This window comes from Emys orbicularis, chromosome 5 (assembly GCF_028017835.1).
Source record: "Emys orbicularis isolate rEmyOrb1 chromosome 5, rEmyOrb1.hap1, whole genome shotgun sequence".
In the NCBI taxonomy this organism is placed as follows: Eukaryota; Metazoa; Chordata; order Testudines; family Emydidae; genus Emys; species Emys orbicularis.
In genome coordinates, this window is record NC_088687.1 from 47,351,945 (window position 1) to 47,378,269 (window position 26,325).

The 26,325-nt window shown below is 41.2% G+C and overlaps 1 protein-coding gene across 2 annotated transcripts in view; it reads left to right on the forward strand.

Annotated features, from left to right (window-relative positions):
* The window catches only part of JADE1 (jade family PHD finger 1), a 58,133-nt gene extending 34,978 nt beyond the window's left edge, over window positions 1-23,155 (forward strand). For both annotated transcript variants that reach the window (XM_065404866.1, XM_065404867.1), the window contains 7 exons: window positions 657-844; window positions 5,629-5,840; window positions 7,663-7,830; window positions 8,992-9,108; window positions 12,958-13,488; window positions 19,358-19,475; window positions 22,254-23,155. In XM_065404866.1, the coding sequence (XP_065260938.1) occupies window positions 657-844; window positions 5,629-5,840; window positions 7,663-7,830; window positions 8,992-9,108; window positions 12,958-13,488; window positions 19,358-19,475; window positions 22,254-23,155 (2,236 nt within the window). The remainder of the gene's footprint in view (window positions 1-656; window positions 845-5,628; window positions 5,841-7,662; window positions 7,831-8,991; window positions 9,109-12,957; window positions 13,489-19,357; window positions 19,476-22,253) is intronic.
* Window positions 23,156-26,325: the final 3,170 nt, after the last annotated feature.

The following is a 26,325-nucleotide window of genomic DNA, read 5'->3' on the forward strand; positions in this document are numbered from 1 at the left end:
CATTATTATTTCCTTGTGGAAAGGTATTTAGGATGTCACAGAAAGGAAAATTACAGCTATCTATACAAATTACTGTAAAAACAATAGAATTTAATAGAGAATGTTAGCCTGTGTATGGAATTTTTAAACCATCCTATAGAATTTAATTGAGAATTGTATCCCTATTGTAGTGTTCAGTAAGTTGGTTTATATCTATTATTATTAATTTAATTCCCCTGCACATAGTACCTATCATCACATTAACAGAGTATGGCCTATGTGGCTTTAAAGCGTGTCAGTAACAATTCCATTTAAAAGTAGCAAGTACCATGTCCTCTTGCAGGAGATGATTTGTAATCTCTCTTCTCTTAAATCCACCTGTAAGTCTTTTAATGAACTGGGATTTAAAAAATGTGAATTATTTTATGTAGCATTGCCGCTCACTTTAAAATGATATCTGAATGACTCCTTCTCTGTTTTATGTACCCATCCTTACTTCCTGCAGCTCTGCGGGACTTTGATGCTACAAGATTGCTGGGGATTTTTAGTTGCATAGAATAAGGAAGTGCAATTTAACCCCCGGGCATTAATCACACAGCAGGATTAAGCATTTCCCAGTCTGTGCTAAGGGATTTAAAACCTGGTATAAGTAACATCTGTATTTACTATTTCTTCAGGGTTGTGTCTGAGACAAAAGCAGTCACATTTACAAGACCCAGGAAGTACATCCTTTCTTCAGGTTCTGAGCCTCCTGAGCTGGGATACGTTGACATTCGAACCTTGGCGGACAGTGTGTGTCGCTATGACCTCAATGATGTGGATGCAGCATGGTTAGAACTGGCCAATGAAGAATTTAAAGAGATGGGTGAGAGAAGCCTCTAGTAAAATTACGCGTGCTGCTGAAGTAGGCTGGCAGTTCTGTGCAGGGTTTGTGGGTGAGAAAACTGGAAAGGGAGAGAGGGTGTAAATCATGTAAATTAGGATGTAGTTTATTTGTGATCTTATTTTTAAAAACCACTACCCTTTAAACTCTTATCCCCAGAAGCCCTCAATGAAGGGTGGCATTGCTACTATGGGCTAGATCTGTGGAGAATATCAGCCTTATGCATAGCTCCATTAATGTCAGTAGAGTTGCGCTTGCTTACACCAGATTAGAATTTGCCCCTTTCCCCCCCCCCAGAAGAATTCCCTCAAATAACCTTTTTTTGCCATTGTTTACTTCCTTGGAGATGATATCAAAATAGACAATTTAAGTCATCTGACTATCTGTCCATCCATCCTTTTTTGCTTGCTTGCTTTTCCATGCATCCCTTTCCTAAAATGGAATGAGAAAACTCTCAGCCCCTCTATAGCTAGTTATTTTTTCTGTTTGGACAGAAGCAGTGTAGTAGACAGAAGTGTTTGGGAGGTTTAAAAACAGAAGCCAGACTGTTTGGGGAGTGAGACTGTTTGGGGAGTGAGACAGCAAAGAATTGGCTCAGTGATTCCTTTTGAAAATGTCCCAAACTCTATTACTGTGTCCCTGGTTTTCAGACAGGAAAAGGGATTTGTCTTGGTGGGGCTGAGGGTTCCCCCCAAGAAGAGGTTGCGTATGGGGGAAGGGAAGAGAACAAACCACTTCTTTATTATGATGTGTGCTCCAAAAGTGGGAGCACACCATGGATTTTACTAGGATTACACAGGATGTAAGTCAACGCAGAATTTTGACCATAATGTCTAGATATGTAAGAATATATTGTGCCAGCTAGAAGGGTTTTGGATATTTTGGTGAGCACAGATAATACTATTGAGTTTTATGCTGTAGCAATTCCCTCATTTGGGTTATGGTTACCGTTTTATGGGTTTACCATTGACTAAACAGTTACAGGACCTGGCAAGCCAGGGTCAGCTGGTTATAAACTTGAAAAAAAATTATCCTGAAGAAAACCCACACAGAACAAACAAAACTATCAACTCTGACCTGGTCTTATGTTCAGGCTTTTTACCCAAATCTCAGGTCAGGCCTATTTACATACACAAGGTGGATTACATGATGTCAGTCTTAGGTTACACTTCTGGCTGCTTTTAAAATATTCAGCTTTATTTAAACAAGCACTAAAAGTGAGCAGACAGTTTGAGATACTCATGCATTCTCTTCATCTCTCTCTTTCCCCTTCTCTTCCTGGAGAGAAGGGGGCTGTTGATCCTGAAGGGAACCAGAGGGCAGGCTAGCACAGCATCAATTACAGGACAGATGTACATGAAAGTGATATAGGGTGTCTCTGTAGGGAAGGAAGAAGGAGGCATGGGGTTTACCCTGCAGCCAGCGGCAGAGACAGTGACCATAGAGGCATCCTCTGCAGGCTCATTCCATTGTACAAACTGATCAGAGGGCAGGGGAGAAGAAAGTTCAGAACAGAGTAAGGTGAAAGTTCCCACTTGTGGGAGACCATGTCAGGTGATAGGAGAAAATAATTCCCTATGCTGGGAGAACTGTGTCTTTAGAAGCCTGGCATCCCATTAATCCCAGCTTCTTCTTTCTTTAAAAATTCTGGGACAGATCCAGCTCTTGGTTATACCATTGTAACTTTAGAGGAGTTGATTTATGCTGGTGAAATTCAGGTTGGTCTCCTGTGAGCTACAGCAATATAGTCTAGGGATAGCCATGATTTGACAGTTTTTACTATGATCCTTAACATGCTCTTACGGTAGATTTTTGTGACTGATATGCCAGTGCACAGTAGTTTGTTTGCTATAATCCTTTACACATGTAGTTATTCTGTAAAAAGTGGGAAAGAAATTCCTTCTTGGCCCCAGCAGGCCTGAAACATGACATTTGAATTACTCTTATAAAAAATTTTGCATAGCAAAAGATATTATTAATGGTCACTAAAATGAGTAATTACTTGTTAATCTCCAGCTGTAGCATTTGCCTGATCTCCTGTGGTTGTGAATTCCAGAGGTTGACCTGACACACTCTGCAGTGCTCTTTTTGATATTTAAAATGTGTATTATTTTTCCAAAAAAAACAGATATAAAAATATAAAACTTTTTTATAAAAACTCTCAGTATCATTTCTAAATTTATAGCCATTAAATTACAGTGAAGTCCAATTGTGAGGCAAATTCCAGATAACTAAATCTATAAGGTGATAGAGGCTACTGCATTGGGACTTAGTGCTGTTGTAAACTCCTTTCAAACTATCTACTGTACTAACTCATCAGCTTTCAATCCATCATCACCCGCTTTCCAGAATCGCACTTCTCTGCCATTAGGGACAAATTCTGCTCTCTCTTCCACTGTGGAAGTGCTACGGGAGGGCAGAATTTTGTATGCTGCTTGTTCAGCTGCCCTGCAGCTGTGGGGCCAAAAGGGTGAGGGCTGGGCTGGAGCAAAGCAGAGTATTCACTGCTCTGCAGATTCTCAAGACTATTTCCCCATGATGAAGGAGGTACCTTTAAGTTGGCAGACCCATTAGAATGTTTCTTCTCCAGCTCTGTGATTTGGGGGAGCGAGGGATTCCTTCTCCATCTTCCTGTGGAATTCCTCAGAACCCACCTGAATTAGTTGCTCTGAGAGCGAAGGAGAGGATTTGCCCTTATAATACACGTGACAGGAGTTTTCTATCTTCAGTATGTCTTAGTAAACAGTAATTATTGGGAGCAGGATTAAAACCACAGGATCTTTGTTTTTCAAAGCCTGTACCCTTTTGCAAACTTCCATAAGGATCTCAGCTTGGAAGTGCCGGAGGTAAACTGGCCTTGGTGGAGGAGAGAGCTTGCTTTGAAGTAATACTTCTTTTTCAGACATACAGGTGACTCTGTGAAAGGGGTTGTATAGGGCTTGCTGCAACACCAATTATGAAGCTTTACTGGTTCTTGTTGGGCCATTAAAAGTTGAGAAATGGGATACTTTGTCAGGTAGTTCTATCCAGATAGAAAGCTGGACTTCATTTGGTACCTTTCTTGCTGAGTTAATTGCAGGTTTTTTCAGGTCCGCAATGAACATTTAACATTATGGGTCCAGTTTTATTATTACTACTACCGTGATTTAGGTGATGATCACTGTGGTGGTGTCTGGGTGTAACCATAGAATCATAGAATATCAGGGTTGGAAGGGATCTTAGGAGATCATCTAGTCCAACCCCAGCTCAAAGCAGGACCAATCCCCAACTAAATCATCCCACCCAGGGCTTTGTCAAGCCTGACCTTAAAAACCTCTAAGGAAGAAGATTCCACCACCTCCCTAGATAACCCATTCCAATGCTTCACCACCTTCCTAGTGAAAAAGTTTTTCCCAATATCCAACCTAAACCTCCCCCACTGCAACTTGAGACCATTACTCCTTGTTCTGTCATCTGGTACCACTGAGAACAGTCTAGATCCAGCCTCTTTGGAACCCCCTTTCAGGTAATTGAAAGCAGCTATCAAATCCCCCCTCATTCTTCTCTTCTGCAGACTAAACAATCCCAGTTCCCTCAGCCTCTCCTCATAAGTCGTGTGCTCCAGCCCCCTAATAATTTTTGTTGCCCTCCGCTGGACTCTTTCCAATTTTTCCACATCCTCCTTGTAGTGTGGGGCCCAAAACTGAACACAGTATTCCAGATGAGGCCTCACCAATGCCGAATAGAGGGGAATGATCATGTCCCTCGATCTGCTGGCAATGCTACTTATACAGCCCAAAATGCTGTTAGCCGTCTTGGCAACAAGGGTACACTGTCGACTCATATCCAGCTTCTCGTCCACTGTAACCATAAGGTCCTTTTCTGCAGAACTGCTGCCTAGCCATTCAGTCCCTAGTCTGTAGCAGTGCATGGGATTCTTCCGTCCTAAGTGCAGGACTCTGCACTTGTCCTTGTTGAACCTCATCAGATTTCTTTTGGCCCAATCCTCTAATTTGTCTAGGTCCCTCTGTATCCTATCCCTACCCTCAAAGCACTGTGATTAAAATGGACAAGTCCCACAATTAGATATTCTATCTAGTACAATTGGGTTCCCCATATATTTGAATAATTATTTATTTCTAGGTACTACAATAGATCCTAGCCAAGATCAGGACCTGATTGTACCAGGTGCTGTGAAAATGCACTACATCAAATAAATGATTGCCTTATCTGGGTTGCTGATTGTAACATATCAAAATGTACCTGATAGATTTTGCATTGGACTGTATTCCATCATTTTGATGGACAGTTTGTTGCTCACTTGGGGAGTGCTTTGATCCTAGAATCACTCTCAAAAGAGTCACCATTTCCTAAAATGATTGAGGTCACAAAGTTGAAACAAGCAACTGTAGATAGTGTTGTATGAGAAAGAAGGAGAGTGAGATCAACAGTGACAACCCAGAGAGGTGGGACTTACTTGTGAAAACTTTGAGGATTTCAAATATTGATTGAAATGAGTAAATGTCCATTATTTCAACACAGATCTAGGGCTTTTGACATTTTTGCCTTAACTACTCTACACTTCCCCTCTAACGTTTGCCATGGCAACCCTACAGCCATAAATTAATCCTCTTCACTGGAGGTGGGCTGGTATGTTGTGCCATTTGAAGCTTATGGCTCAACCTGGGAGGAAAAGCTCAGCCTTTGATACACTGCTGGAAGGAACTGGGGCTCCAGATGTTGTTACCATTTTAAAAACAATCCATTGTGTTGGATTAATTTCCCAGGAATGCCCGAACTGGATGAGTACACTATGGAGAGAGTCATGGAGGAATTTGAACAGCGATGCTATGACAGTATGAACCACGCTATTGAGACTGAAGAAGGGCTGGGGATCGAGTATGATGAGGACGTTGTCTGCGACGTTTGCCAGTCCCCAGATGGGGAGGATGGCAACGAAATGGTGTTCTGTGACAAATGCAATATCTGTGTACACCAGGTATGGCATCCAGACGTAGAGGTGGGAGTGGCCTTTTGGGCAGCTTATGTGCTGGAGCTAAAGGCAGGCGATGGGTGGTTACAGAAATATCTCAGAACTATTAGTTAAAGACAGGTCAGATTCCTCTCTAGTGTAACTCATTGATTTTAACTGAGTTACACCAGTAGTGAAATTGGCCCATGGGACAAACTCACAAGTGATGTAAATGTAGGTTATACATTAGTAAATGTGTACATTTACTACATTACATGCTGAGAGGGCAAAAGGGGGGAGTGTAGCAGGAAAAGCAACCAATTGTAGGATGTAAGAAGATATAAGATTAAAATGGGGGTGGTGTTGCTTTATCTAACAGCATCTTGTACTCTCTTGCTGGTTGCTTTTGTTGCTATAATCATGCCCTTTTTGCTACTAAGTTTGTACATGACACTAGGTTACACTAACACTACCATCTGCATTCCCAATGAATTTGGCCCAGTTGGTTTTGTTCTACAGATATGTCTGCAATTTTTTGGTTTGGTCCCTCACTTTCCACACACGAGCCATGTGATGCACCGAAGTCCTCTTCTTTGGCAATATATTTTCAGTACCAATAAATTTGATTGAAGGGAAGAGGAAGTCTGAAAAATGATGACCTCCATCCAACCAGTAGGAAACCAGGGAGGATTTATATAGTAGTTTAAACTTAATTTGTCATCAGGCTTCTTGTTAACAGTTGGTTTTGTTCCATGTTGGGGAGACTCTGAATGAGGCACCAGAGATTTGAACCTGCATCTCTCACATGCTAGAGGAGCGCCCGAACAACTAGATTATTCTGGGGACAAGACAGCACAACATGTCTTTCTGTGGAAATTAAACAAGCCTTTCTTTGCATGGAAGAAGGAACAGATATGTTTGTAACACATCTGCTTCCTTGACTTCCTTCCATTGTTAAAGAGACCTTGCTGTGGGTCTTCTTTCTCTCCATCCCTTAAAATGTTTGCTTTGTCATTAAGCGGTGGGGCAGCTGTGATGTTTGATAAGCAAGGAACATTTATTTTTCTTGCTCCTCGGGCTAAAGTTACATAAATGTATTTGCATGTATGGTGGGGAAATGTATCTTTGAGCGTGGCACTATGGTCTAAGAGTTTAAAATTGGCACATTGATAAATCTGTAGCCATTCTGTCTTGAACTGTGATCACATCAAATCTTACAAGCTAGAAAGGGTCAGAACTGACAATAGTTTGGTTGTAGGTCTCCATAGACACTGCCAGTCTACTATAGGACACGATGTTAATCATTCAATAGATGCCACTTTACCCAATCAGTAAGAATTGAACTATGCCTTGGGGGCATCTTTTATGTCATCATCTCATTTTTCAGGTGAGATGCAAAACTATTGTCCTATCACCTGTGATCTTTAAAGATCTCATGGGACTTTATAGCTCCAGTGTCCTGGTCAACGTCCAGCTCAGATATCTAACCACTCACACAGCTATCTAAATTTCCCTTTCTGTTTAAGTTGGTTAATGTATTCTTCTTCACTTCCTGTACTAAACTGTTGTGTAGTGTTGTTTGCATTGTTAAACACCTGAAGGTGGCTCCCTTTCAGTGGTGGGAAAAGTGTGTATAATGTGTATATGGAGTTGCTACATTTGTAAAAGCACCTTGGGATCCTTCAGAACAAAATTGGCTACATAAATGTAAGCTAATATTATTATATAGCATGCAGTCCCATAAAGGGCTTTGAGGTTAGCAAAAGGCTAAATGTAAATCAGTTAATACTAACAGGAACATGCTGTTGTTGTTTCCTTTTCTTCCTCTCCTTTATAAACATGAGTACAGGCATGTTACGGAATTTTAAAGGTGCCAGAAGGCAGTTGGCTATGCCGGACCTGTGCGCTTGGTGTTCAGCCAAAGTGTTTATTGTGTCCCAAGAAAGGTGGAGCTATGAAGCCAACTCGTAGTGGGACGAAGTGGGTCCATGTTAGCTGTGCACTCTGGATTCCAGAGGTAGGTGTTGATCCAACGAATGTACCTATATTCAGATTCAGAGCAATCTTGGCAAAGGACAATTCTGCTCATAACAACATACATTTATTATAGCAACAGACATCAGATTGTAACATCCATGCAGCATTTGTTGTTAGGGAGTAGAAAAAAATAAAAGATAAAAACAGGGAAACATTCATTTTCAATTAAACATAGAGGACATAGAGTCTGACAGGATAATACACGATCTATAAGAAAAAGGTAATTACATTAGCTCAGTGAACTACAATACAAATGGCTCATAGGTCTAAAAAAAGGACAACTGCTGGGAAAGCTAATTTAGTGAGAGCACAAAGTAAGCACTGTTTGTATTTGTAGATGGAAACTCAGAACCTGGGTAAGCGAGTATTTGGATTAACAGTGGTAATTCTTGAGAGTTCTGGCATTCAAAATATTCATCCTTTAAAATCACTTAAATTGATGGGATTTGCATCAGAGTTTTTTAATTGTTATCAGGGAAGAAGTGGTTTTGAAACTGGATTTTTCTCTTTGTAAACTGAAAAACTTGGAAAATATGAATTTGGCATGTTTCAAGCAATGAAACAGATTCCTCATGGAAAGCTGTACTTTTATTTTTGCTTGGGGTGGGACCTACAAAGGGACATAAGCATTGCAATGATTTTATGTGCCTAGAAAATCCTGGAACAACACCATGATCCACAAAGCCTGGATGTAGGTGCCTAGTCTCCCTGTACAATGAATAGGGATCTACAGATGCCAACATGCTAGGTGGGGAGACACCTAAGCTAGCCAGTGGGAGATGCTGATCAGAGGAGTGTATGCTAAGCAATGCTTACCGGATTGGACCCTACATGCAAATGCCCATTTTCCCCTGGTTCGTGGATCACTCTGCGGCTTCGGCATGAGATAGGCATCCAGTCGCCTAGAGCAAGGCAGCACTGTGCATGCTCAGAGGCATAAATACAGAGAACTCTTACCCTGAAAAACTTGGGTGCTGAGTGAGTGTAGGTGCTGCATGGTTCAGTGGCAGTTCTGTAGATTGCAGTGGAGCCAAAGCTGGGACTTAGGTGCCTAAGTCTGGGGTTTAGGCACCTAAATACTTTCATGGTTCCCACCCCTTTTGCTTATCTTTCACTGTATGTTTTTCATTCTGATGCTTAGGTGAGTATTGGCAGCCCAGAAAAGATGGAGCCCATAACCAAGGTCTCTCACATTCCCAGCAGTAGATGGGCATTAGTGTGCAGCCTTTGCAATGAGAAGATTGGGGCATCCATACAGGTAATAAATGAACATAAGTGTGTTTGTTATAGATGTAAATGTGCATTCTATAGAACCTCCCTGATTCCCTTCCCATAGTTTGCACAGAAAAATGTTGGTCTCTTCCCACATCTCAGCAGAGTTTTAATAGCAGATAATGTAGGGAGGTTATAGTTTAAGGATTCCTAACTTTTATAAAATATACTTAGGTGTGTTTATCAGAACACCGAAATATAAATAATGAAACTTGAATGACCATACTTGTTAAATGAACAAAATACATTTTGTGGTGCATTCTCCTTGCTTTTTAAATAGCACTTGTTCATTTGCTTGTTAATTTGCAAAAGTGAGTAATTTTCTGTGGCCAAAATATTTAAACTTGGATGCCAAAAACTGTGTGCTAAAATTTACCTGCATGTACGTTCAAGATGATTGTCAAAGGCTCAAAGAGAAGTTAGACTCCCAATTCCCCTTGAAAATCTTCCCTCTGATGAGCAGCTTGATTTTCAGAGATGGTGAACACTTGCAGCTAACACTGAAGTCAATTAGAATGTGAATGCTCAGCACCCTTCATGATTAGGCTGTGAATCAGGTGACTAAATATGGATTTAGGCACCTAACTTTAGATACCACCCAACTTTAAACATTTTGGCCTATGTGTCTACCAGGGATTAAAGTGAATTGGTAATGTCTGCTGTTGTTGGTAAGGAAGGAGTTATAGTACCGTAGTCTTTTTGATTTGATAAATAATCAGATGTTCTCATTTGTTGGTCTTTTTAGTTCAGTTATGAGAATTTCTGCCGTTGAGCTCCAGAGTACGTAGGAAAGGAACAGTTTGCCTGCTTAGAATCTGCTACAAAGTGCAAATGAATCATGAGCCACAAGCAGAGGAAATACAAGCCCCTTCTTCAGCTGGTGATGAAAAGCCACAAGTTTGGCAGGTTTAGGGGGTGGCTGGCTTTGCAGATATTTTGTATTCTCTAGAATCAAAGCTTCTGGCCTTGATTTTCCCATTGCCTTGCACCTTTCAGAATCATTTAGACATCTGTAACGTAGTTGTCAAACACTAACATTTTGATGTTTATTCTCACTTAGCACAGGTGTAAATGACTGCACAAGGTGCAAGGCAATGGGAGAATCAGGCCCAGCGTGTTCAAGGAAATAACTATCTCCATGTACAGTAAAGAATTAATCTTTGGCTGTGTATCCAGCACTAAAGCAAGAACACCAATATCCTGCTTCCTATCACCAATTCACATTCTTGGCAAAATTCCAATATGGGTCATATACTTTCTAATTAATTTCTCTCTAAAATTTCAATGGGATGTGGATTCTTCACTTATTGTAAAATGTTCTGTGGTGCTGCAGTATGATGTTAAACAGGATTGATCTGTCCCACAGTTATCTGCATTTCAGAAGTGAGTGAAGAGGTTCCTTGTGTATAGATTACATCAGCTTGTGAAATTTATAAACCACTCTGGGATCCTTCAGGATACAAGAAAATATATAGATGTTATGTTAAGGGGTGTTAACTCTGAAAGCAGTTTTAGAATATGTAGAGATCTACAGTACATATTGCTTAGATCTGAATCTTAGTTCTATTGGTATCACTGTGAGAAGGATCACAGGTGTGTTTGAATGCATTTTAGAGCATGTGGTGCCCTGCTTTTGCTGGGGAAAGTAAGGCGAGATGACCTAATTGTAGGCAGAGTTGTGCTATCAAATAAAAAAAAAAGTACATAGCAAAGCACTTTGAAGATGAAAAGTAAAGCTCAGAGTTCTGAGTTTAGATCACTGGATCGTCCTACTCTCTCCCTTATTCCTCTATCGTTGAGCCATTGATGGTGTATACTGGGAAAAGTTATAAAATAGTTGTTCAGCAGACGTTCCAGTGAAACCTTTCAATCTGTTTGTCAGAAGCCTTGTTTGCTGTTCCCACTTCAATTAAGGTATGAAATAATATACATACAAAGTAAAGAAAGTTAATCTGTCCACTGTATTTTAATAAATAAAACATTCCTGTCATCTACCTCTTGGAAACTCTTACATAATGGAGAGATTAGACTATTTTGTCCCCCAATACTTGTTTGAGGTAACTCTGCAGTTTCATACTGAATACAGATTTTTTTTTTGGTGTGGGTTTTTACATTCTTGCTCTGAAAACCTCTGTCTTCTGGAATAACAGAATGGGATGATATGTATGCTGTATAGCTGCTACTTTAGACAGTTACACATTTTAAAAAATCATTTGGGGAAATACTCTTGGTTCCATTTTTCTGTGACATCATCAGAGTATTAGGGGGGCTTTGTGATACAAGAAACATGAATGCGAGAGTATTCTCATAGCCTCTAAATACTTAAAATTTGTGTTGTGAAACTTGTAGATAGCAGGAAAAAAACAGAATTTATGAAGTGTGTAATAAAAAAGGTAATACTCAACTGAATAAGTGGAGGGAGAAGAGGCAGTTTCTCCAGATACGTTTTATATTATGAGATGTTCACACTAATTTAAAAAGCGAGCTGCTTGATGTGTGCATAGGGATGGGCAGAAAGCAGTTGCTGCAAGCTGGGAAAAGCAAGACTGCATTTTCTTCCCAGTTCAGATTTCCTTCAGATGAGACAAGCTTTCCTCTCTACTCAACAGAACTTTATTTTTGATACAAGCAAATTATTAAGAAATCATAGTAGCATGGAATTCGCTGCAAAAAGCACTTCTTTTATGTTGTTTATTATCCCAACCATGCTGCTGTTGCCCTGTTTGTTCACAAAGCATTTATTTGGAGGAGGCGAAAGGGCAAAGAGGGTTTCACCATTTTTCATATCCCTTCTAAGTATTGATTTTATTAAAGAACATTTATCTGAAACCTCTGCAGTTTAAACTCTGTAGTATACATTTATCTGACATCTGGCTGCTGAGTCAACCTGAGGAGGAAAACCCAGAGGAGACAGATACTTGGCTTTGTTACAAAGCACTGTATAAATATCCTGCTGCAGTGCATTTCTCTTTAAGGTTAGATCACTTGGGTTAAGTATAGTTTAGTCCTGTCATAGTTAATGTCTGTGACAGTCCTTTCCACTTTTATTTCTCTATGTTGGGGACAAGGGTCCAAGTCAAGGGGGGATTTTTAAGATTTTTATTTTTCACTTTGCAAAAGAAAGTTACTTATAGTTAAAATCAAGTGCTAAAGCAGTTTAGCTCCATGATGGCTGCAGTCAGTGGGAGATAGGGGAGAGCTTGGGAGATGACAAAAGAAGCAAATTGTAGTTTTTTCTCATGTGAAGTAGAGGAACAGTAAGTGACTGAAGTAGTGAATGTCAGTGATTTAATACGTGACATTCTAAATTAATGATAAAAGAAAAAATCCCACCCGGCCCTTGCTTTTTAAGTAGCACTTGTTCATTTGTTCGTTAATTTGCAAAAGTGGCCAGTTCCAGGTGCCCTGAGAGATTTTAATTAAAGTATCAAACTGGCTGGGAGCCACAGGGTATTTTCCTCTCTGGAGTGCTAGCACAGCCAAAGGGGATCATTTTGCGTGTCATGATATTGCTTTAAGTGACTGGCTCCAGTGACCATGAGAAACCTCCTTTTGTGGAGTTGCTCATATTCAATAGTATGATAAGCCCATGGAGAAGTTAATCGCTCATGTCTGCTAGACCACTACATTGTTGCTTGAACTGACAGCATTAAATTGCAAACCTAATAGTGAGAAAGTACTTAGCTTAGATGCAAAACCCAGTACTGTGGTGTATTGTACCGCAGTTGCACTGGTGTAAGCATTGATCTCAAAGGTGTCATGGCTCTGCAGGTATTTTGTGCATAGTGTGAGACTTTTTATTTAAAACATGTTTATTTTTTAAAATTTTCTGCAGTGCTCGGTGAAAAACTGCCGAACAGCTTTTCATGTCACATGCGCATTTGACCGTGGCTTGGAGATGAAGACCATCCTGGCGGAGAACGACGAGGTCAAGTTCAAGTCATACTGCCCCAAGCACAGCTCCACCAAAAAACTGGATGACGAAAACCTCTGTGAAAACACCAGCCAGGAGAATGAGAATGGGACACAGGACAGCTCCCCTTGTGCCCACATAGAGCCCTTCCATAGCCTTGATCAAAACCAGGAGGAGGCCCACAGGGTCAGTGTCCGCAAGCAGAAGCTCCAGCAGCTGGAAGACGAGTTCTATACATTTGTCAATGTCTTGGAAGTGGCTAAGGCCCTGCGGCTGCCTGAAGAGCTGGTGGAGTTCCTGTACCAGTACTGGAAGCTCAAGAGGAAAGGCAATTTCAACAAGCCCTTGATCACCCCAAAGAAAGACGAAGAGGACAATCTGGCCAAGCGGGAGCAGGATGTTTTGTTCAGGAGACTGCAGCTCTTCACGCACCTCCGGCAGGATTTGGAGAGGGTAAACCAATGCAAGCTTATGCTTGTGAGGAGAAGGTGCTGTGTTTAGTTAGCTGAGTTCACAACCTAAATCAGTGATAATATATTCCCTTGGTTATTGCCATAGGATGTGGGCAACCAAATTTTGTTCCAACCCAGGGCTCTGAAGATTGCATTGAATTTGTATAGAGCACAAGAAGTTGAGCTATCTTCTTTTGAATAGAGTGTGTCAGCCCGCAGAGGTGACAGGTCCTGGCAGTTAGTGCCCAGTCTCAATCTGAACAGCTTTGGATATGTTAGACTAGATGACCCTTGCGGTCCCTTCTAACCTTAAGATTCCATGTCTGCACTGTAGCTGGGAGTGAGCCTCAGAGCACAGGTAGATAGACTCTCACTAGCTCAGCTTGATCTAGCGTGCTAAAAAATAGCAGCGTGGATGTTGTGGCTTGGGTGGCAGCTCAGGCTTTCAAGCCCACCTGACTCTCTGGGTCTGAGCTCGGGTGGCTAGCCCGAGTCTCCATTAGTCACAACATCCACACTGCTGTTTTTAGCACACTACCTCACAAGTCTGTCTACGTGAGCTGGGAGGCTTGCTCCCAGCTGCTGTGTAGGTGTACGCTTTGTGGACTGCACGTCAGTATTGGTGACATTGTGAGCTCTCCTGCAGCCATCTCTGGGTAATATGTTTTCAGTATCACAAGCAGTTAGCTTGTGATACTTCCTCCCAGTGGTACCTGCTGCTGATGCACATTTTTCAAACAAATGAAAAACCAAATCACAGTCTTTCCTTGTGTCTTTGATGTGGAGCTGGCTTATTTTTACTTTGCTAATAGAACAATGTGAGGTCAGCATTTCACCAGAAATATATGCATAATATTTTGAGTAGACAGTGGCATACCATTGGGTTGGGTTTTGAATGTTAAAAAGTGTAATTGAATGGTATCAGCTTGGTGTTTTATCCTTAGTACATCTGCCTTAACAAGGATCTGAAACTGAACCATTGCTCTTAGATTGACTGGCAAAGAGAGAGAGGTTTTTTTTTAAGTCCAGAAGGGACCATTATGATTATATAGCAGGGGCGGGCAAACTTTTTGGCCTGAGGGCCGCATCGGGTTTCAGAAATTGTATGGAGGGCTGGTTAGGGGAGGCTGTGCCTTCCCAAACAGGCAGGCATGGCCTGGCCCCCGCCCCCGTCTGACCCCCCCGCTTCTCGCCCCTGACGGCCCCCCGGGACTCCTGCCCCATCCAACCCCCCCTGTTCCCTGACGGTCCCCCCAACTCCCCACCCCATCCAGCCCCCTGCTCCCTGACAGCCCCCGGATCCCCTGCCCCTAACTGCCCCCCCGCCACCCTATCCAACCCCCCCCCCTCCTTCCTGACTGCCCCACCTCGGGATCCCTGCCCATCCAACCATCCCTTCTCCTGGTGGCGCAGTGAGCTGAGGCTGCGGGGGCGGGGGGACAGCAGGGGAGAGCTAGCCTCCTGGGCCAGGAGCTCAGGGGCCGGGGAGAACGGTCCCATGGGCCGTAGTTTGCCCACCTGTTACATAGTATGGCCTCCTGTATAACACAGGCCATACAACCTGACCCAGCAGTTCCTTTATCAGGTCAAAAAAACCTTGTGGTTGAACTAGAGCACACATTTTAGAAAGACATCCAGTCTTGATTTAAAGAGTTCAGGTGATGGAATCTACCCCATCCATTCATAAAACTGTTCCAAGGCTAATTACTCTTATTAGTAAACATTTATACCTTATTTCAGTTAGAATTTTTCTAGCTTCAATTTCCAGTTAGTGTCTCTCATGCATTTTGTAGTATCAGAAATCTTCTGTCTCCATAAGCACTTAAAGGTGTTCAAGTCTCCTCTTAACCTTCTCTTTGAAGAGCTAAATAAGTTTAACTTCTTAAGTCTGTGTGTTCTCCAGACATCACAAGTTATTCTTGTGTCATATTTTGCACCCTCTCCAGCTTTACAACATTCTTTTAAAAGTCTGGACACATTATTCCAGCAATGGTCACGCAAGTAATAATGCCTCTCTCCTCCAACTTGACATTCCTGTTTATACATCCAAAGGTTACGTTAGCTCATGTTCAGTTGATTATCTTCTAGTCTGACTCCAAAGTCCTTTTCAGAATTGGCACTTTTCAGGATACAGTCTCTCATACTGTACATGTGATCTATGTTCTTTGTTCCTAGATGTGTGACCTTGCTTAACTTGCTCACCCAGCTTACCAAGCAAACTAGCTCTGCATAGGTGACTTGTCTTCATTATTATTTACAACTCTGCCAGTTTCTCAGTCATCTGCAAATGGGACTCAATACAGGGGTAACTGGATGAAATTCTGTGGCCTTTGTTATACAGGAGGGCAAACTAGATGATCTAATAATGGTCCTTTCTGGTCTTAAAATCTATTAACATGATTTTAAATTTTCTTGGAGATTATTGATAAAGTATGATTAGCACTGGGCTGAGAACCTATCTCTGTAGAACCCTACTAGAAACAACTACTCATGGATGTTTCCCCATTAACAATTATGTTTTGAGAGCAGTTAGCCAGTTTTTAATTAATTTAACATGCCATATTGAGTTTGTTCAGTGTTAACCTTTTAGTCAGCATGTCATGCTGTAGTGAGTCAAAAGCCTCAGAGAAATCCATATCTACTTCATCAACTGAATTTGTAATCTCAGAGAAGTTTGAGTTCCACAGGAAGATAACTCAACTGTGATGATGGGGCATATAGCTCTGCAACCTGCTGGGACCTGACTACAAGTGTTGGGCCCAGCTTGGGTGGGATAGGAAAACAACTAGCCCCTCTTAGGCTCAGGTTGTGTTGGTTTGCCTCACATCGACCTTCCTGTGGGATCAGCATAGTGGCAGTAGCATGCCTGCTTCTGCTGGCTGAAACCATCTCTTTGTGCTGTGCACTGTGGAGTGTGTGCCTCTTGTTTTGCAGCATGGGATGGTGGACAGCAGGCACAGGGCATGCAGCTGCTACCATGCCAACCTCATGGCAGGAAGAGGAGAGCCAATCCCACAGTTTGGTGACAATGGCACAGACTCAGGTTCAGGGTCATGTGGGTTTGGGTCTACATCAGGCCTAAAAATTAGGCTAGAGCCTAATGGGGAGTTTCTCTATTGTGATATTTTTGTGTGACTGTCCCAATCAGCAACAAAATCAAGAAAAAACCCTCTACCACAGAAATAATTTTTTTTTTTTATACTTCAGAAAATATTCTTCAAATATGTGTCTGTGTGGATCCCACTGTAGGCACTCATGCATGTGTGATCAAATTTTCTTTTGACTAGCAGTGTCTTTCGGTGCAGTGCGTGCCACCTTATGCTCTCTCAGCCTCCCTCAGATCCCTTTTACTGTCCATGGCAGTGAGATCAAACCTAGCAAGTGTCTGATCCACTAGTACTTAGCTTGGACTAAACTTCTGCAAAACCTTCTGCGAATCATTAGAACCACATCTGATCTTCTGTTTTGACCAACATGAACTGACCACCAATTGTCTGCACTGAACTTCTCTGGTCAGACCCTTTTGTCCAGGGTTTTTCTAATGGCAGACTCAAGACACGGGGGCTTCAAGTCTTGTCCATTCTGTGATAGACTATTTCCCCCTGAAGGAAGAATACAATAGACATGCCTTCTGTCTGGACAAATCACACATTTCAAGCACATGACAATATGTTTATCCCCTTCTCTGTGAGGACTCAAAAGTCACAAGTTGGAAGGCTAAAACTCCACCTTCTGCAACAGTCCATGGAATATCTAATCAAACCCAAGGGAGAAAAGCTCCAGAATCTAATTAATGGACAATCCAGCATCATCTGCTACTCCATTGAGTAGACAAGCCATGCCTAAGACCACTGTGGAGAACACAATGCCAAGTCAAAACCTGGCACCGACATTGGCACCAAAACTGACCTGCTTTAATATGGAAGCTGGTACCACCATCTCAGTAGTTGAGCACTGAATGGGAATGCTCTGGACACTCAGGCAGAAGCTCAAGAAGAAGCGTAGCGTCCTCCGATAAGGACAAACACAGCAAACCCACCAGAGAAAGTCTTTCAAGTCCTCACAGCATCAAGGATGAAGAGGATGAACAGACTGTGATGCAAAAGATTCTGCCAGCACTAACATTGACCCCGAACTTGGGATGAAACTCAAGCAGAACCAGGTCCATGCCAAGACATACACCAGCACCAACACAGATTCTGATACTGAAAGCACCTTACACACTGGTGCTGCCCCTATAGGAAAACTACTCCTCTTCACCATCACCGGAGCATACATTCTCCCTGTCATCGAGCAGGGAACCTTCCCCTCTAAGGTCTGCAGTTGATACTGCCGAGACCTATGGGCTAATCCTACAGGCCTCAGCTTGTCAAGACTCCCTTTCAAAGATTTCCTTTTGAACCACTGTCTGAGTGCTCAATATACCACCTTACTATCAGTCAGTCCTGTGGCCATTATATCAGCACAGAGAGTCAGTGAGTTCCAAGCTTTTGTGCTTGGGCCATCTTATACTTCTTTCCAAGGGGACAAAGTGGTGATGAAACCACACCTCAATTTCATCCCTCGGGTGGTCTTGCAATTCCGCCTGAATTAATCCAACACCTTACCAGTTATCTTCTCAAAACTGCACTCTACAACCATCTCATTGTGGCAATATCTGGCGCAAGCCATCTCATCACAGAGACTCACTAACTGGATATCACAGTGCATTTCCACCTGCTATCAGATGGCTGGTTAGTGTCTCCCTCCGAAAGTCAGTGAAAATTTCACTAGGTCACAGGCTATATCGTCTGTCTGCTTCAATCTCAGATCTGCTAGGTAGCTATATAGAGTGATCTACTGTCTTGTAAAACATTGCACTTGACATGGCTGCCAAATCAGATGCCAAGTTCAGGAGAGCAGTACTACAGTCTCTGTTTGATTGACTGCAGCTGAAGTTCCTCACTCACACCATCCTTGGAGGATACTGCTTGCCAGTAATCTATAGTGGGATCCACACTGACTACAACAGCTCAAAGAACAATAGCTATTTACTCTACAGTAATTGTGGTTCTTTGAGCTGTTGTAGTCAGTGTGGATCCTACACTCTGTCCTCCATCCTCACTTTTCTGAGTCCCCAGCTATCACGGGCTTTGAATTGTGAGGGAAATGAGGGAGGGTCATAGGCAACCTCATTCTATGTTCTTGCATGGACAAACACACAAGGAAGTACAGAGTGCATGCACAGCCCTGTTGGACAGTGCTAGTGGGGGAAAAAATTCACTCTCACATGCATGAAGTACATGTGCTCTTATAGTGGGATCCACACTGACCATAACATCTTGAAGAATCAGTTACTGTAGGGTAAGTAACTGTTCTATACAGAGCCTAGTGAACAATTAATAATTTGGTTTCACTTCCAGTTCTTTCAACAGTCATGCTGTCTGTCATACAGTGGCATACATAGGAGCCCTACTGCATGTATTAATTGACCCAAATGAGACTAAAATGGAAGGTTCATGAAGGACACTCTTACAACAACCCAAATTTTGACCCTATAAGCTATTAAGCATAATTAAAAAGGTGTGTGTATGTATATGTATCCAATAGCAGAGAGATGTGGGTATGGTCCTCAAAGATCCCTCCTTATTTCTCCTTTTACTTCCACCTCCAACTTCAAAGACCTCATGTTGTGGCTACCTTCTCTCTATGCAGCGAGGGTTCAATGATTCTCTGAGCATCAGATATGATAGAGGAGGACACTTAGGAGTGTTACATTGCCTCTACAACTTGTTAGCTAAGGAGCAAAAGACAGACTGGGTTCTGGATTCTGATCAGTTTATAGCTTTACTATCATGAAGCTCAGTGACAATATTATTTGCATTTTCTAGGTTCGGAATCTGACTTACATGGTGACCCGAAGGGAGAAGATTAAGAGATCTGTTTGCAAAGTCCAGGAACAGATATTCAATCTCTACACAAAACTTATGGATCAAGAACGAGTTTCAGGTATGTTTCACAGACTTCATTATCATATCCAAGCAGAGGATGGCAAGCAGAGGAACAGAATGGTTTGGCTAAGGCAAGGGTCTCAAACTCAATTTACTTTAGGGCCAGTGCCAGTCCTCAAATCCTCCCAGTGGGCCAATAATGTCACTGAAGATGGTGTTCAGAAAAGAAAACATTTATCTTGTATTTTTTATTTTGAATTTCTTAGAAATAATAAAACTGTCATACAACTTTATACAATTCTTTGCCTGCCAGAGAGTTTTTAGTGTTGGCCAGACATCTGGCAATGCTTCAGTTCTGTCAGTTTGTTGATGTTTGGCCTCCGTGACTGAGCAGTTGAAACCTTCAGGATTGCAGCAAGGTGTGCATCAGATAGTTGTGTTCCGTATTTTGACTTTTTTATATTCATTGTGGAAAAAAAGTGATGCTGCCTCCATGGCTGACTTTGCCAGGCAACTAATCATGCTGCCTCATGGTTGACTCTGCTCGGCAACTAGTGATAGTATCTCGGTCCCTCTCTCCCAGCCAATGGGAGCTGTGGGGGGCGGCACCTGCAGAGGACAGAGCCGGCCGCGTGGCTGCATGGGTCTTTCCTCTGCGGGCCACAGTGGGGAGGTTCTCGGGCCACAGATGGCCCGCGGGCCAGGACTTTGAGACCCCTGGGCTAAGGTCTACTTACTGTTTTGAAGCTCACCCTTCCTTATATTCTTGTTTAGTTCACTTTGCAACAGGAAGTTGGAGGAAAAAACCCCTAATGAACCAAGAGCCAGTATATTTTAAATTTTCAGCTTCAACATATTAAGGACAGTCACATGAGAAGCCATAGAAATAGATAAGTAAGTGGGCCTGAATTAACCAGCCAACCCTGTGGGACTCAGTGGCTCAAGGGATTGGAAATGGGATGAAGAGACTTCCACTTCAGCTCACTGCTTCAAAACCTTCCTAAATTCAATTTTTTCCCACTATTGGTAGTTTTGTGGGCAGGGACTGTCACCGATTATATGTTTGTTTAGCACCCAGCACAATGAGGCCCAACCTGGTTGTGGCGTTTAGGAGCTACTGCCTTATAAACATTTAATAGTAATAATAGCTGTTTGGTGGTCTCAGTCCATTTCATAGTGGATGGGTGTCCCCAGAGCTGACAGGCACACTTATCAGAAAGGCCCAGCACTGAATGCGCATGAAGAAAGAACTCCCCTTGTTCCTAGAGGAGTTCTTTTCAGGTCATGGTTGAAGCCCATTGGCTTGGGTGTGTGCAGAACCTTTATGCAGTTATAGTTAATGCTGAAATCACACTTCTCTGAAAATGTTTGACTGATTATAGCTACAAATAAGATCTAAGATCACTGTAATTTGGATCCCTGGTTTTGTCCCAGTTTGTTTTCTTTGTATTTTTGACAGCACTTTCTGTGGAGTCCGCTTCACTTTTTCCCCCACTCCATTTGTAGGTTTAATATTTTCTCATGTTGTTTATACTAGTCTGAAACAGGGGAGAGAAAACATTTTTAAAAACAGAAGAAAAGTGTGTGGATAAAACCACAAATATTGGCAATATGGATCCAGCAGTAGCTGTAGTCAGTTTTTTTAAAATCAATTAAATTTCAGGTTGACAGAGTCCCTTTAAAGATGTTATAGAGTTATTAGTAAAAATCAGTTCTTAAACAGATTTTCATTTGATTTAATCTTGGTTTTCCTTGGATATTATGGATTATTTTCTGCATTGCCAAATTTAGATTAAGAAAGGACAGTTATAACTCTGCTTGTCATGGTGTTTTCCAAATGTACTTGTATTCCTTCTTCAACAAAAAAATAATAATGCATAAATAAGAAAAAAATCACATCCCTGTTCATTTGCCTGTCAAATGTTTGACTTTCTATCCTTCCCGGATTAAACCCTTTGTAAAACACCATGAAGATGAACTCATCTTTTGGACTCAATCTGGAAGCATTGTGAATCTGTTGTTTTCTATTAAAATCAATTGAAAGGTCTACATTTCAGCACATTCTGCTTAAAACCAAGCATGTTGCTGTGATCTGTCAAATGAAAGGCACGTTTCTACTACTCCAAAAGTGACTCATAGAGAGAGATTCAATTCAGTTTTTGACTAACAGTCCTTCTGAATGAGTCTGTGGTTTTAAAGGCATGAATTCTGATGGGTCAGCAAACTGATGTTAAAAAATCATTCCCACCGATTTACTGCTCACTGAAAATAGTTGCTTCTCCAGCAGGAAAATGCTACATTGAAAAGGTTAACTAGATTATCCTTAAGGATTTAAATCATTAGTCAGCTGCACAATCAGCTAGTAGAATCATGCATGATGACATATGTGGTAGTTTGTCCATTTAAGTGAAGATGCTTTTTTCCAAAGAGTTTAATCAAGATTGGATATTTGTCTAGAAGATGTGTTCTAGTGCAAACACAGCTATTGGACTTCATGTGTTATGCAGGAGATCAGACTAGACAATCACAATGGCCCCTTCTGGCCTTAAAATCTGAGATACACATTAGCTATAATATCTATAGCGAATGGAAATTGCATCTAAATATAATTAGATCTACAGTAATTAAGAGTTACTGAAGGCTGATCAGTGTCAGATGTCGGACGTTATGAAAGCCATTAAATGCTGGTCACGCTCCAGCATAATTAAAACAAGTTGGAGGCAGGAAAGAAAAATCCCAAAGAGGAAATTTAGGAGGTAAAAAGCAGCAGCTGTTATATCAGGGAAGTGATTTGCTTTGCCTGAACTGTGAAGTAATTTCTCTGTGTTGCTTTTAGGTGTGCCTTCCTCCTCCTCCTCAGTAGAAAACATGGTGTTGTTCAACAGTCCACCTTTGGGTCCTGATGCTCCCAAAATAGAGGATTTGAAGTGGCATTCTGCTTTCTTCAGGAAGCAAATGGGCACTTCTCTGACACACACATTGAAAAAATCACACAAGGGAGACAGAGTAAGGAACACCTCTGGGAGTGACAGAAAATCCCTGCTCAAACAGCCCAGCCGAAGGGAAGGTGTAGTGACTCCAAGTAGCTTTTTAAATTTTGAAAAGGCTTTTGCAGAAGCACGCATTGTATCAGCACAACAGAGAAACGGGATAGTTATGCCAGACCACAGGAAAAGAAGAGACAATCGTTCCCCTTACGAGGTAATCAAGGCAGAACTGAAGGAAAAGCCTTCCAAGCACAGCCACAAGCCACTGACATCCACAGAAGTCTCTCAGAGGCAATCAGAAAACAAAAGGTCTGTGAACCATCCAGGTGGTAGGTCAGCACCTGGCACACGGAGGGATATAGTGCCTAAATGCAATGGATCCCTCATCAAAATAACCTATAACCGGCCTGCGGTTAAAGTGCCTACAACACCCACAAGCCCAGTGAAAAACTGGGGCGGATTCCGAATTCCAAAGAAGGGGGAGAGACAACACCAGGGAGAGATCCAGGAGGAGACCTGCCACCAGAACTCTAACTATCCATACTTGGGCATGGGCAGAGTTTTGCCTAAAGACAGGGCAAAAAGCAAACTAAAGACAGACAGGGAGAATGATGGGTATGCTCCTGATGCTGAAATGAGTGACTCAGAAACTGAGGTGGCTGAGAAAAAATGCAGACAGCAAAGGCTTAGTCCAAACAGCACTATCAACAGGAGGACAGACATTATTAGGAGAAGTATCCTCGCTTCCTGACTGGACAGTAAGACACATCTTCAAGCACCATGGTCAATAGAGGCACTGCCTGCAAACCCACTCTGCTTTATTTATCGGTGTGAGGAGGGGAGGATGAGGTTTTAGACATGGCTACAGATTGACAAAGAGAGAACCAGTTACCCCTGAGCTGTATAAACATGTTTACGTGCACTTAAGACTAGGATTTTGCCCCCGTCCCTGAGTCCTTATAATCTATTTCTGTGAGAAGTTTGAACCTTTTTTATTTGCAACTTTCTTGAGGAAACAAGATGACATCACTATTAAAATGGAATCTTTGTGGAACACTAAAAGAATTCATTAAACACGTGGGGGGAAGGGGAGGTTGTATCTGTCTCCCTTTAGCAAAACAGCACTGATAAGAATTTTTCCCTCTCCCCAAAAGCACAAGCTGTTAAATTAACTAGTGTGTACTATATTAAATATGGTTATTTAACCATCCAGCATTACTAAACCCATTACAAATACTCACTTTCTTGGGACTGTGGCAGGTCTTCAAGTCATATTTGCCTGCAGAATGTTTTTGTTGTATTAGAGTTCAGTATACATGGCAGCTCTAAATCTTCCATAACTCCAGAGAGTTTACATGTAAATACATCCAACAGGTAGTCAGTTTTAACCACAATTATTGGAGAAAAATGAAGGGGACAGGTTAGAGCTGCAGCTGCCTAGTGATATAACAGTAACAACATGAAAAGACCCAGTCTCAGCACAGAGCCATACTCCTAAGCTCTTCAGTTCTGGGGAAAGAAGATAGTTCATCCAATTCTGAGAAAGGGACAAATTTAGGGTCTACTGCATTCTGTGGAACAATCCACAAAGCAGCTTTAGCATTATCCAATCACCTGCCCTCCAGGAATATGATGACAGTTCAAGTGGGTATGACTAACTTGAAGGCACTAGTCAGCAGGATTTCCCAACGCCAGCCACTTATGCACTAATGGTATGTACTGGGAAATCCAAGCATCTGACACTAAAGCGTTCTTTAAAGAAGGACAAATATATATATACACACACACGCATATATATTTTTAAATAGAATAAAAAGGAAAGGCAATAAGTTGTGAATAGCTCTTTACATTCAGACCAAGATAAAGTGATTTCATTCTGTTCTGGACTAGAATTGATGAGAGCGGGAGCTCACAGTGTGATTACATAACTTTTAAAAATAACTGCGAATGGCAATAACTAGTGAGTAAGCTATCAGCAATAACATTAACAGTACATAGAGAGACTATTTTGTTTGTGCACTGAATAGAGTGCATATGTATCATAACAATGGATGTTATAAGCGTGAAATTTTTGGAATTCTGCATCAATGTAAGGCAGGCACAAAATAGTTGAAAGAAAGTTTAAGCAGCAATGCATTTAGAAATATGGGCAGATGGAAGAATCCCTTTTTCTTTCCCCCAACCTACTGCTATCAGTATTCAGTTATATAATACATTTTAACATTTAACCCCTTCTCATTGGGGCAGGGAAAGAATAAAGAAACATTAGAACTTTGCTCTTAACTTTAAGTCTTCCAGAGGATTCAGTTGACAAAATAGGCTTATTGACATTCCATCTTGCTATGCAAGTTATCAAATAATTAAAAACTTCAAACAAATGCTTCCCTATCATTAGTTCTACTTTTTAAACTAAATTGAGACAGAACCTTTTGACACTTAATGGAATAATCTTGGGAAGGGGAAATGTTTGTATTGAAACGATACTTTGTTAAACCTTGCTGCTCCTGAGAAACCAGATTCATCTCATGACTTCGCTGGTCAGATTAACTGGTTGTTGCACATAACAAAGAAGGAATGGTGGATCTGAGTCATACAGAGATTCACTCTTGACATGACTTAAAATATTAAAGTTCTTGTTTGATTAAAAAGAAGAAAATTTTTATTGGCTATGGGAAAAGAGGGAAGTACAGTTGATTTCACTTTTAACTTCAGCAACATTTCTAGATGAGGGCTAAGTTTATTACTGTAAGGAGGTTGTGATATAGGGAATTGTTTGTCAAGCCATAGAAGGAAAAAAAATTAAATTTGATTCTAAGCAAACATTTAACCTCACATCAGTTTGAAAGAGGTACCTGATTCATTTGCACTATTATGAATGCTAGCATTGTGCAGAAATAATGCCTTATCTGTTTTACTCCCCACACATTTAGGTTAATAAGCTTTCTAATGTTCCACGTTATGCTGAACCAAATAAAACGCTTTTCCCAAACCCCTAATTACAAAAAAGCTACAAGGCAAGCTAATTGCAGTATGACCAGCTGTAAAAGTTAGTTTCATGCCAGGCTTAGCGCTCAGCAACAGAGGAGTCATACGTATAGCAGTAACAACCCAAACCCACCCCTTGTGTTTTATTGGTATGGAATCATTCATTCATTATTTTTTTTTAAGCTTTACCTTTCCTTGTGCAGATTGACCAAGCAATCTTTGATTATGATTGGTGTATTATGTCAAAATGTAGGCTAGTTAAACTTTTGTAAAGTTGCCTGGAATGCCATTTGTTAGGGTATAAACACACACAAATCTAAATGAAGGGTTTATTCGTGTCATGTGTGCAAGTCTTAATTATTTTAAAAATTTGAAAAAAAATTGTCATTACATTTGTAAAATCTTGTACAGAAGATTTTTCACTATGTGCCTAGCTTTGGTGTTCATTCAGCTAAAATTAAAAAAAAAAAAGGTGCATGAAGAGAAACCGATAGAATCAGAGATAAAAAGTATATGTAGAGATGACTATTTTATATTACTTGGCCCAATCCTGTATTTATTTCCCCCCTTTTCTGACGTATTTATAAAGATCTAGTTGAAGACAGCTGTATTTTTTTGTTAAAATATTTAGTAGAATTGTGCCTTTTTGTCTGTATGTGAATAAATGCTGTACATTTTGCAATAGACTGGCAGTGTTCAATTTTAAAATCTCCACTTCTGTCCATTCTGTCCAGGTTTATATACTGCATTCATTGCCATGATATCTAAGCAAAGTTAAAATAAACATCCTGCACATACGCACATGCTTAACTTTAAGTATATAGGCTGTCTCATTGTACTTAAACTTAAGCATCATGTGTTTGCAGGATTGGGACCACTGTGACCAACAATTGTCACGTTTGGTGCCCAGTCATATATATATAGCTTACCAGTAAC